The sequence below is a fragment of the Macaca nemestrina genome, chromosome 1, assembly GCF_043159975.1.
Source record: "Macaca nemestrina isolate mMacNem1 chromosome 1, mMacNem.hap1, whole genome shotgun sequence".
NCBI classification, from domain to species: Eukaryota; Metazoa; Chordata; class Mammalia; order Primates; family Cercopithecidae; genus Macaca; species Macaca nemestrina.
In genome coordinates, this window is record NC_092125.1 from 167268323 (window position 1) to 167281765 (window position 13443).

At 36.7% G+C, this 13443-nt stretch overlaps 1 protein-coding gene across 6 annotated transcripts in view; it reads right to left on the reverse strand.

Moving 5' to 3' along the window:
- LOC105498452 (phosphodiesterase 4B) overlaps nt 1-13443 on the reverse strand; it is a 585501-nt gene that overhangs the window by 19107 nt on the left and 552951 nt on the right. The window contains exon 1 of one of the 6 annotated variants that reach the window (XM_011770593.3): nt 667-6695. The exons of the other annotated variants lie outside the window; for them this stretch is intronic. Coding sequence (XP_011768895.1) covers nt 667-714 — 48 coding nt within the window. The 5' untranslated portion in view covers nt 715-6695. Of the gene's footprint in view, nt 1-666; nt 6696-13443 lie in introns of those variants that run through there. 6 annotated transcript variants of the gene reach the window in all.

Consider the following 13443-nt stretch of genomic DNA (forward strand, 5'->3'; position numbering starts at 1 on the left):
GTTTATAAAGAACAAAAATGCATTAACCATTTTCAAAAGAGCAAATGTTCACTTTAAATGTTTCCAACTTTACTGTCCAGGAATCAAGAGGTTGGATGAGCAGATACCATTAGATAAATAGTACTGTTTCTACAAAATGTATCTCTTCAACTTGAAATTATCCCAACGTCACTTTTGGAAAAGAGGTTTTCTTAAGATTTCTTAGAATTAACAACTGATTACTTTTGAAGATGCAAACCTAGGAAAAGGAATTTTAATAGATGTCAAGATAATTCCACTTGAAACTGTAACTACTTTTAAAAATACATTTGTCTGAAATTACCTCTAAAATATAATTTAATAACCTATTTGGTGACAGGAGATTATATGTGAAAAGTTTAAGCGAAAAAGAAAAAAAAGAAGCATCTTTTAAAAAACAGAATTGAGTAAAAAGAATAGGGTTAAAACACAGCATAGTACACTTAAATAAAATGTAATATAACATGCTCTTATTTCAAAATAAGAGGTCCCAGTGGGTTAAATGAACACACAAATTAAATCATTACAGATGTCCTCTACTTCACACAAAACACGCGCGCGCGCACACACACACACACACACACACACACACACAGATACATGTTTCACATTTTATCAAAGACACAGAACACAATCAAATTAACCCACCTTGATGTAACCCCAAGATACAGATAACAAATAATTTGCCTCAGGCATTTTGGAATGTTCTCTTTGCCACAATCCACAAATCCCTTTGAAAGAATTCACGGTTCTGAGAGAGCAATCCCGAAAGGATCAGGAAAGCCCTGCAGATCCAGTGATAAAATAATCAAAACTTAGAAAAGACAAAACCTCCAAAATGTATGGCATTTCCTAAGCCAAACAAAGCCCATCTTCGCACTCCATTCTTGCAAGAAGCCTATGCTCCCTGCTTATTTCCTGGCAGAAGAGAGCAATGAAATCAGGAATTGCACGAAGGAGCAAGAGCCTGTCCAAATGTATTCAGCTGGCTGGTTTGAAGCACTTATGAATTATGAATAGTCCTGGTGGCCGAAGGGGTTTCCACTCTTCTACATTAGTCCTACTCAGCCGAACTCTGCAAGGAAGAAGCAATTCTTCTTTCCTGAGGAGTTGCCAGACTAGGAAACACAGCCATCTTTTAAAAAGGAGAAGATTAAAATGGAGGAAGCCCCATGAATATTTAAGTAAATCTGAAGTCGGTACCCTCCCCCATTTCAACTAGGTGTTCCTTAACCCTCTCTCTCCACTGCAGACCAGAATTCTGCAGATGCAGCCTCTGCACAAAAATCCAGCTGCTCTAATGGATCAAAGTGATGATGCATTTGATGAATCGACTTTCTGAACATTTAAACAAACATTTAAAAAAGGTTAGGACCGTGGCTGTTTTCAGACTAGGCTTGCCGGTACACAATAATTTTTGTGAACTAGCTTTTTGGAGGATTATTTGTCGCACACCAAGCGTGTGCCAATGCATTTAGCCTCTTTTCATAGTAAAATGAATGGGAATGGAATTAATTTATTTCATTTGAAAAGTACTTCCTATGCAGCATGTAAGTTTCTGCCCTCCATTAGCTCATTGATATGCATATTAGATTGCATTCGACAAATGTATTAAACTCTTTTAACCTTTCCATCTAAGATCCAGAGTGTGTTAGGAAATATGAACAGTCATAACTGAAAGAATGGTGAATTGTTTGAGATTTAGTGTTACCTCTTCTAACTCACATTAGAACTCTGAGGATTTAAATTAATTTTTATTTTATTTTAGCCATCCAGAGTATGTTGAGAAAGTCATTTCTTCCGTGCATGTTTCTCTCTCCCTTCTTCCCAGCCCCTCCCTTCTCCTTGTCAGCATTAGAGTACAGGCAAGGGGAAACACTAGAGCTTTACTGCAGTGGGATTCCCTGCCCCAGGGTCATCCCATTTCCCTCCTCATCTCTCCCCTCTGTTATCCTACCCCTGTACTCCAATAATTTCATTTATAGCAAGTTGAAGGAGTAGCAAAGCACCACGGCAACAACCCCGACTTGCAATTGGCTTTTTTTCCTGTGAGGCATTCCCCTTTCAAATGAGCATCAGCATCCAACAATAGCTTTATTTCAAGTATCCAAGCCCGGGGTTACGCCATGGCCTGTGCCTAGGAGACCTGGCTTTTGGAGGTGAAGCCAATGCAAGTCAGTATTTCTGCCTGCCGGCTCACTGCACCATGCATTGTTCTCAAAGATGTCCAATCACCCTCTTTTTGGGTAACCCTACTTGTGTATGTGGGTGTGTTTCCTATGATGATACAATATGTTAGTAACCAGGCATCTCTGAATCAATCATCTCAGCTAGCGTATTTTACTTATTGAACCTCCGTGCAATTTTGAACCCCAGGTGAATCTGTGAATCGCATGACTTCCAAATTATTTAGTTTTAAAGATACAACTGCTCAGTCACAATGGCCTCTCATCTTAAATCCTTAAAAGACAGGTACTTAGGCTGAAGACTCAGAAGCTGAAGAAGACAAGTTTATTGCTCTGACCAATAAGCTGAATTTTGGGGAAGAAATAAACTTTACTTGAATCATTGTAAACATATCTTGTAAAAAGCTTAGAGACAGATGATTTCTTCCATAATTTTCTCTGCACTAGACTTAGGCAAATATAACATTCAAACAGTTATCTCATTTTGGCTTCTTTAGTCTCTCTGAAACACTTAGGAATGTTTTAGAGCCAATCAGGTTGGTATTAGTTCAATAATCCCCTTTTTTTTCACTTATTTGTCAACCATTTATTGAATACCTAAAATGACCAGGGAAAAGAGTGATGATATAGCAGTGAAAAAAAAAAGGAACAAACAAAAACTCTTTTCATGTTTTTAATCAGCTTTCATTCTAGTAGGAATAGATATATTAGGGCACGTTGTTTAACCACAACAGCAAACAGTCTGGAGAGGGTGGGGCCAGTTCTTTATTAGCTATATCAGCATCTCTGCTCAGAAGATAGGAGCAGGTAGAAATTGAATCATAAAAGGCTATAAGAGGAAAGACTTCTCTGTTTATTTTCTTCCTATAGCCTCCCATTGCCACAGGACCCTGTTGGGATACATTGTCAATCACTTTCAATATGGGAACAGGGAGGTGGCTCTCAGCTGCAGGGCTGAAAATAAACCAAACTCCTCACCTTTCCTGCATAGTTTACTGAAAGGATCAGCGTACTCATCTAAGTCATTAACAGATGAATATCACCTTCCTCCTTTCCAGGCCTAAACTAGTTCTCCTAGGAGCCTTTTGCTAAGGGCATATAGCAATGCCACCAAAAAACAAAGTCATCTTAAGGCAATCATAAAACACACAACATGGCGAAGTATGCAAAGGGAGGTCACTTAGTGTCAGAAACTAACCTAGTCCTTTAAATGTTGCTTAGCAACAACTGTTGGTTTTCCTCCTCCGTAAGGGAGGGCCCAACCACACTGACGTGAAGGCAATCATTGCTCTCATCAAAAAGCACGTATGAAGGGCCCATTTATGTTGGGCTCTGTACAAACTAAGAAAGGCAGACATGGCCTTCAAGGAGCAGACAGCGGGGGGTGGAAGGGTATCTTTTACATTCTAGTATATGTAGAGTTGAGTTAGTATGACTAGCGTTTAACTGTGTGATGAGACACATTAAGAAATAGAATAGATATGAATTATGTTTGAAGTGAAGCCTGAGGAGACAGTTGAGGAGCTAGGCTTAGTTGGGTTTTTAGCAACTGACTCCCACATGGGAGTGTTTCTGTTGAGCCAGAGGCAGCCACTATGTAGTAGATGAATCTTGACTTTTCATTCTCGGCTCTCACTCTCCTGTGTAGTTACATCACCTCTCATGTGTAAAATGAAAATGATGCATGATTTTAGGATCTCAGCCTTTCAACCCTAACCTTTCATACTTGTATGATAAATTTTGTGGCTGCCTCCTACAGTTTGGACACATTATTTACCAGCAACCAAGACTTCCCAGAAAACAAAACTCCCTCTACATGACTGAGGAAAACAACTCAGATTGAAAATGCTTCAGACCGTAACAAAGGAAGGGAAGCATTTATCATCCCTCAGAGTTTTATAGTGTAAGACTTTTGGAGTTTATTAAGTTACATGTTTCATCCAGACTCAAAGGTAAAATAGCTCCTGGGTAAAACTGTGTCCCAAGGAGTTACTGGATTGAAAGGAAATGGGCATTATTTACTTTATTAAATGCAGTAGAGAAATTCACAAATAGGAACATTTATTTTAAAGATAAATGTGTCTCTACCATCTCATGCACACAGATACTATTTTCCCTAAGAATCTGCCTTCACAGGAAAACCCTGTTACAGCCTACCTAGAAATAATGTCCCCAGAGGAAATGGCCAATGCCACTTTTCAACACAGACAAGCAAAGTTTGTGAATGAACTCTTAGTAATAAAAAATTCCTCCAATGCCTTCTTAAGCTTATGCCCAACACTAGATTCACATATACTGCTAGAAATTGCAGCTATTTTTTGAAAAGGGAAGAAGGTATATTTTCTAGGTAAGTGATTTAATATTATTCGCCTAGAATATACCTTTTCTATAAAATTGTCTGATTTTTGGAATAAGTTCCTTTAATAGCGAAAAGTTATTTTAAAAGTAGAGAATAGGTAATAAAAGCTAAAATTCAGTTACACTTGATAGGAACATTTTGTTTGTTTGATGGCTTCAATTTTTCTTTCGTTTCAACACTGCATATAGAGATTATTTCATCCAAGCCAGTTTCTTCTGAAATGATAGGACACTTCTTCACTTTTCTATATTTCTTGTGGGGGAATTAGTTTGAGCTTTATGCAAAGATCTGCAGGCAAGATAGGCACCATCTTGGTAATGAGTTCTTAAACTAATCACATAGGTGGAGTGAACTGGAATGATCGCAGGCTCTTCTTAAATCTAAAATTTGGCGATTTTATGTTTTGAGAATAAAACAATCCAGAAGAGTGATAACACAGGAAGCTAGTATAAAGCCCATGAAAGAGCTCCTTCTAAGACTAATTTAGGCCTGTTGAGGGTGACCTGAAAATCACTTAGGAGTGAATCTTAAGTGATTAAAACTATTCTTTACCCTATCAAAGAAAAGCTAAAGCAGGTACCTTCCTCTCATGGATAATCTCAGGATGAGGTCAGTAGGAGAAAACTGTAAGAACAGAGAATAAAAAGGTGTCAAAGAGAGGAAGACAGCCCCAGCAGTTAGTTACTCTTGTGGGTGGCCGTCTACGCAGGAGCCCAGCTGTGAGACAGGCGCCTTATTGTGTGGGATCTTCCTGTTTTTGCAGAATGAAACAACTGCTGAAGTCATTAAAGTCACAATGACTTTATTAGGGACTAACTTTTGACTCATGTTTTATACGTTGTTAGTCATAACTTAAAAAGAATTCCCAGGCATCAGGAAAGTGAAGGGACTGAAAATTCCTTCTGAAGGCACAGAATGCTAGTAGTGGTAGAAAGAAGTTTAAACTGTAGTGATATAGTTTAGTGAGAAATGAAGGAAACAGAGTCTGTCCCTGTCTTAGGTTTGGCCCTAACCAAAGATGTAATCTTTGGTAAGCTGAATTAACTTCTTGGGGCTAAGTTTCTTTAGTGGTAAAATGGCTAGCTTCTAATCTTCCTTTTGACTTTCAGGAATTTTGCATGGAAAGAAATGAAGACCCAAAGAAGTAAAGCAAATCTAAGTTTAAAACGAAATAGAAAAAAACAGAATGGGGGATATAGTGTACCTTGTCTAAAACTCCTTATGAAACTCACAATTTCCACAATTCTTAACATTTCAGATTATTTGACAATGTGCGTCTCATCTCGTCCCTCCTTTTTGCGTTTCCCTGTAATCTCTACCAATCATCTGAAACTTGATGTCCGGTTTCTTTATTGACAGGTTGGTCTTATTTGAAAAGCAAGTACAATTGAGTTGAGTTGGTAATATGGTCAAAGAAGTAATAATGGACATGCAATTGTCCATTAACATCTGCTTAATCAGCTAGAGTTCCATAATGGGTCATCTTAGCGAACAAGTTCTGCTGTACTAACATCTGCAGCAAACCTTTGGTGTGCCAGGGAACAAACACAGTGAGGTCATTCTCACTGTCCATGTGCCAAATCAGAAAGAAACTCTTCTAAACATGTTAGAATTGAGTGATTCTTTTCTTAAATGTTCAGCGATGTAGTAATCAATAAGTATCCAACGAAAAACAAGCATGAATATATCTACCATTATTCTGCATCAAAAATTATGATGAAGCAACCATAGAATCAATTCGACTTGCTAGTTAGAGGACAAATATCTGCTCAAGTGACATATTAAAAGGCAAAGCAGGAAAAAACCATTAATGCCTTCATACAGAATTGAAAAATATCAAAAGATCAAACAAATTTGAATATAGCAGCTCTATATCTTGAGATTAGGGCTTGAACAGCTCTCCAAATTATTAGATATTTCTTCCTATCTATCTAACCCTTTTATGCTGTTCATTTTTCTCAGAATTTCTGAAAACTTCTCAAGAGATGATATAACACACATTATTGGAACGCTAAAAAATCAACGTTTCCTAGACCCAAAATGATTCCCATAAGAATGTTTATAGCAATTTCTCAAGATCCAACATTCTCTCAACTCTGAAAGTTGCTGTAATGATGTAATCAAATTGACAAAAGATACTGTAACTATTTATACCTAAAGACTGATATAGTCACTATGCATTTTAAACTATATATATAATATTTATAAACTATATTATGTTTCCACATATATAAGGTTTAGCAAATAAAAATTTGGGGCACCAAGTTAAATTTGAATTTCAGATAAAGAAGAGTTTTCTTTATCTTTTTTTTTTTTTAACTGTAAGTATAGTCCTGATATTGCATATCCAAATCACCTATGAAGAGATTGGATTTCCAGGCCATACACTCATTATATATGTTAGGTTTAGGGACACTGTATATTTTTAGATAATTTAAACTTTTTGAACTTTTCTTTTTGACAGAGGACTTTTCTTCCAATGAAACGTAAGACCTAAAACTGTTCCTGGAGCATCACAATTTCATTTCATATACTTGATCCTTCCCTTTTAATTTGTCTGTTAATAGAGAAAGACACACAAAAAAGGAACTTTGAAGATTTGAGATGATGGTCTGATAATTAAATTTAGCAGAAACCTTTTTCAACAGATGACAAAAATCATCATGGTAACTGAGAAAAATCAAGGAATCAAGGTACATTATTCAGTTACTCTTTTGTTTTTCCATTTAAGCCTTTCTATATTTTTTTCTGTACAGGTATAATGGCTAATATTTAACTGAAAGCTTCTAGAGTCAATTCCAAGGCCACAGGGCATTAATATGATTCCAAAGTAGATGACAAAGGTTTCTTTGGAAACATTTCACAGCTAGAAGCTCTACAACTTACAGTATTTTTCAACAATCAGAAGACTTGTCATGGATCAGACCCACGGACCATCCAGTCTAGTGTCCTTTCCTGACCAGTGAAAAATAACACCTATGTTTTAGGACCTTCATATCTGACGTGAAAGTAGTTACACAGAACAGGGAAACTACCACCCAAATATTCTACTTTCTTTTCATAACCCATATGTATTGGCCATGATTCTCTTTAAGAAGTGAATTCCATTTTCAGTCTATACTACCTCTTAGGTTGTTTTTTTAAGTCCTGCCTTATTAAAGTTTCTAATAGTTTTTGCAGCTACAAAAATTTACCATAGTTTGTTTTTGAGATTATTACTCTACCCCTTAAAAACACCATGTAGAACACGTTGTGTTTATTATTAATTGTATTGATTTCAGCTAGTGACTTTCATACAGCCCTTGAGGTAAAAGACAATGGAATGCTTCAATACCTGCCTTGGGAATTGCCACTTCTGGACTAGTGATTTCTCAGGGCTGGGACAGCCTACTAATCTGGCAATTTTCAAGATCAACTCTAGGGCCTATCAAAAAAATAAATGAAAACTTTGGGCTACATAGATGTATCCTTTTCTTCCCTGAAAGCATATATGTTATCATGTTTTGATATTTCAGTAATCCCTAAGCTAGAGTATGTACCAGCAAATTGAGGAAAATCTGTAACAGATTGGAGGTTTGCACATATAAACTATTAACTAAAACTATAAAAGATGAAAATAGTTGCATAACATAGTTATAAAACAGACATAAATTTCATAGACTTAGTGATATCTTATGTAATTTTATCCTATTAAAAAGGTAGTTAGGCTTGTTATGTATTTTTAGCTATTATTAGCTATTAGCTATCACTTTTATTTTATGATAGCTATTAGCTATCATAATTTAGAAGAGATGGAGAGATGCTTTGAATAAGGCACCTCAAGATGTATAGGTTTGCTGGGTTCATGGAAGGTTAATAGAGGCAGCTTCTACTGCAAACATGAAGTAGAGGGGGTGCTGGTTGCAGGTTTGCCTTACCAGTGAGCTGCAGCTAATCCAACATCATAATAGCATTGATACAAGAGCATCCGAGGATTCAACTGAATCTGGAAATAAAATATGTACTGTAACTTAGTCTGAGAAACATGGCAAGTAATGAGTCTCTTAGAGACTAGAATTTTCTATCTTTGAAATGGGAAGATTAGGAATAATATATGTAAAGTGGCTGCCAAGGTGTCTGAGACCTTGTGTGTGCTCTTTCTTCCACAGGATTTGTACTTGAAGCTAGGTTTTATCTGTAAATTTCAAAATAATCTGAGCTCATGGTACCTTTCTCACTTTGGATTTGCTTTTGGGTGGAAGTTTCAGTTGGTTCTTTGATACCTAAATACCTTATTTTCATTGTTGACAGCAGTGTATATAATTAACTACAGAATTCCTATAGCATGCTGCTGCAGGTGTGATGCAGTACTATGTCACATAGATTATGTGACACATGAGTTACTCATAGAAGTTCAGACTCTCTGGTTGACATTCAGATTATTCACCAGTCTAAGGAGCGTAAACCAGAATTGCCAGAAAGATAGATGAAGCAAGTCAAATGAAAAACACCATAACTCAAAATTGCCTTACGTTTAAGTCATACCATAAAAAAGAGTCTATTTGGAGAAATTCAACTGTTGGTAACTATCCATTCGTGCTTCTTTGGTTTAGCCAATTTTCTCAAATTAAGACACTTTACAATTTTTTATCTATTGATTAAAAGCTATGACTGACCACAGACTACCTGACATAAGGATAACTGTACCAAGTATGCATTTTGCTCAGATTTTCACAGTTGAGATCAATGTGGTAACACGTATAAACTAATTGAATATGTGGCTGAGATAAGAGGAGTGTCACCAATATGCCAGGAATGAAAACCAAATGATGGCAGATAATTAGGCTGCTATTCTCCAACAGATATGGAGAATGGCTGAGTTAATAGACATGTGTGCTCATAAATAGGCTCCCCAGAGAGTGGAATAGCCATTGCCAGTCTCCGAAGAGCTTAGATTCTTGTCCACAGGATGCAGACTTTTTGAGAGAATAGTAAGCCAAATACTGCAAAACTGAACCAAAAACCAACCAAACGAACAAAAACTCCAACCAAAACCATGCTTCACATTTCTGCTCACAGGAAGAAAGCATTTGTCCCTGACAACTTTGTTCTTTGTTATCTGACTTTGGATGAAGGAGAAGGGTAGGAATAAGTTTTCCCTTTTTTCAGGGTACTTTGGGGAGTCATTGGGAACCAGATGAGGGTTTCTCATGCAACCTAACAATTAGAAAGCTGGAATTAGGCATGGCAGGCCCCTGCAAGTAGCCATTGCAGCACAGCAGGAAACAGGATTCCAGGGTTCTAATGGATTTACCACTAACAAATACTTGGTCATGGACAAATTAAATTAAGTTTCTGAACTTCATGCAATTGATAAAAAAAATTTATTCTAATGCCTACCATGTGCCTATAGCTAGTCTAACTGCTGGGGCTTCACTAGTGAACATGGTAGACACAATCCATGTCTTCAGTAACTTTACAGTCTAATGAAAGATATAAGTAAGAACCAAGTTCCATGATCAAAACCAAAAACTATATCTTGTGATAGTAAATTGTAAAACCAACAGGCTGCTGAGTTAGGGTACTAAAAGAAGGTCTTTCTAAAGAGACGATATCTAAACTGAGGTCTGAAAAACAAGACCTGGTTGACTTCTAGCTTTAAAATTCTATGATGATATGTTTTGTTAACAAGTTATACAAGAATATAATAAATTGTGGATTTCCCTTTAACTTTTATTTTTAAATTATTCAACTTTTGAGCAAACAGAACAAGATTGACTCTACGTCTTGCCATTTAGTAGGTAAAGGACTTGGACAAATTGGTTATCTTTCCCAAATCTCAGTTTCATATCTGAAAATGGGGATACAGTAAGACCTTCCTCGGGGTGAGTGTCATATGAGAACACAGGTAAGAGCACCGTGTATGCAGGAATGGATACTTCAAATATGTTTTATTACCATCCTACACTGGAACTAACAATGCAAAAATAAGACACAGCTATAACTCAAAGATAATAATGCTATTTAATGCTCTATCCTGGTACCACAAGAAGCTTTGAGAGCAAATAAACTTTAAGTGAAGAAATGGGCCTTAGAAATCTCTGCATTGTCTCATAACTAATGTTCCCTTGGGCAGATGCAAAGTTTTCTGGGAAATGAAGTCCTGGATTATGTGGTTAGATTTGAGAAGCAGTGATTGGAAATTTCTGAATTTTTCCTAATCTCTATTCCTCCTTTCTTAACTTTCCAAAAAGGAGCTCATATTTTGCTCATTGTAACCCAATGTATTTAACTTCTTTAAAACAAAGAGAATCTACTCTTACCAAGGATTTCATACTTTTGTTCATTTTTGACAAAGTTCTTCTATTTTGGCACTGTATTAAGGGCCCTAAACAGTCTTTCTTGAAAAGCAATATGTGACCTTTCTTAGTTTGCAAATTTTACTATGGCAGACAGCATTAGGCAATGACTTTATCTTAATACTTTAAATATGTAAAAGAAAAAATATAAATACAAAAGAATTTTAAATTAATTCCAATAAATTGAAGCAAACTCTCTGAAATTAAATGATACTGATTTTTAAATATTAAAAAAATACTAGCAAATCTTGATAAAATATTCTCAAGGATGCTCCCATGCAATGCAAGAAAGATGCAAATAAACTTTGCACAACCAGTTCCTGAGTGTTAAAATACAGCAGGAAAAGATTCAGTGGTAGCTCTCCCTGACAAGAACACAAATAATATACTGAGCCTGGCCAAGAAAAACATACCCATTGCATTAGTAAACATATATGTATCTAAATCATCTGACTCACTTATAGAATGGAATCAGTAACAGCAATCACAATGGACAAGGGCTACAGGCATTGGGGGGCACTGTTTCCTTTCAGCTTGCTAAATGGGTAGCATCTGGCAGGTTAAATTAATTCTTGTGGATTATGAGTGAGGGATCCAGAGTGGGAGTTGGAGTCCATTTCATTAGTGACCCATTAGAAGGTCCCTAGCTTCTCACCATCACACAAAAGTATACTGGAAATGCACATTGAACTGGATAGTGTAAAAATGTTTCATAACTTTAAATTTTTTGAAAATACTGAAAGAAAATCTCCATCTTTATTATTGTTCTGTGCCCACCAGTGAAGTCATTACCCTGCCAGCATTGTTGAAAAGCAGGATAATCCATTAAAAGTCCCCATGTCAACAAATGTCTTAAATGACCAAGAAAACTGCAGAGAGCTTTTTAAAATAAACCAAATATCAACTACCACCAACTGACAAAAACTTTCTTTGCTTTTCACTTCCATCTTTACAATTAAACAGAAAGAGATCTATGCCTCCTTGGCATGTATTAGCCTGAATCCTGCAAGGAAACTGGAGTCTAAAACATTCAACACTTGCAATCTGAGCAGACATAAATAAAATCCCAGATAACTAAAATGTTAGCTATGGTATTAATTGATAAGATAGGTAAGAGGATGGTCTATGAAAATGTTATGGAAGTTAGAATAGCTAAGGCAGGGTTTCAAAAAAAGCCCCACAGTTTGGTGTCCTAGAGGCAGAATCATAGCACAAGGTCTGATCTGATGACATGTTTGAGCCAAGGGGAAGTTCTCTAGGCAATGAAATATAAAGATGGAGGGTAAATCCCTCTGTTTCTTTATTCTCAAGTGATGATAATATTCTGAAGCCATATTTTCCATAGATTTTCTGACATTGAGGGTAGAGAGGAAGTTGGAAGTCCACTGTTTTCATCAAGAGGAGCTACTAAAAATTTTAGTCTCTCTTTAAAAAAAAAATCTGTGCCTTTCCTTTTTACACACAAATGATTCTCCTAGCCCTTAAATGGATCTTCCCTCAGTAAAATCTCCACCATTTTACCCTTTTTTTTTTTTTTTTTTCCGACAGGGTTTCACTCCCATCACCCAGGCTGGAGTGCAGAAGTGCAGTGGTGCGATCTTGGTGCACTACAACCTCTGCCTCCAGCCTCAGCCACCCCAGTAGCTGGAACTACAAGCACGTGCCACTGAGCCCAGTTAATTTTTTGTATTTTTAGTAGAGACAGCGTTTCTCTGTGTTGGCCAGGCTGGTCTTGAACTCCTGGCCTCAAGTGATTCACCCTCTTAGGCCTCCCAAAGTGCTGGGATTACAGGCATGAACCACTGGTCCGGACTCATTTTAGCTTTTTTTTTTTTTTTTTCTCTTTGCAATGGAGTTTCGCTCTTGTTGCCCAGGCTGGAGTGCAGTGGATGTGATCTGGGCTCCCTTCCCTCCACCTCCCAGTCTCAAGTGATTCTCCTGCCTCAGCCTCTCAAGTAGCTGGGATTACAGCATGTGCCACCATGCCCAGCTAATTTTTTTTTTTTAATTAGAGACAGGATTTCATCATGTTGACCAGGCTGGTCTCAAACTCCTGACGTCAAGTGATTCGCCCACCTTGGCTTCCCAAAGTGCTGGGATTACAGGCATGAGCCACTGCGCCCGGCCTCATTTTAGTTTTTTAATTCACATTTTCTGTATCTTATTCCAATAACTAAAACACTAAGCTTTCTTATTCACTTAAGAATTAGAAATTTTCTTTTCATTTCTTACATTATATACTAAGGAATTTTCTTTTACTTTGTTCTACTTCGTAACATAGATAATGATTAGAAATTATGGAGGAAAAAAGAGCTAACTTTAGACTGTCAAGGATCTTCTAGGAATAATTTCCCTTAATCAATATTTTCCCAAGATGCTCAATTCTCCGAGTAATTTTCACTTGATTTTCCCCACATTTAAATAATTACATTAATAGTTTATTATTTATCCAAATTTTATGGCAAAATATTTGCAGTATCAGCTTAACTCAGGGGTCTACACATACTAAGACTCATTTTAAGTTAGCTAAATACATAAAAAT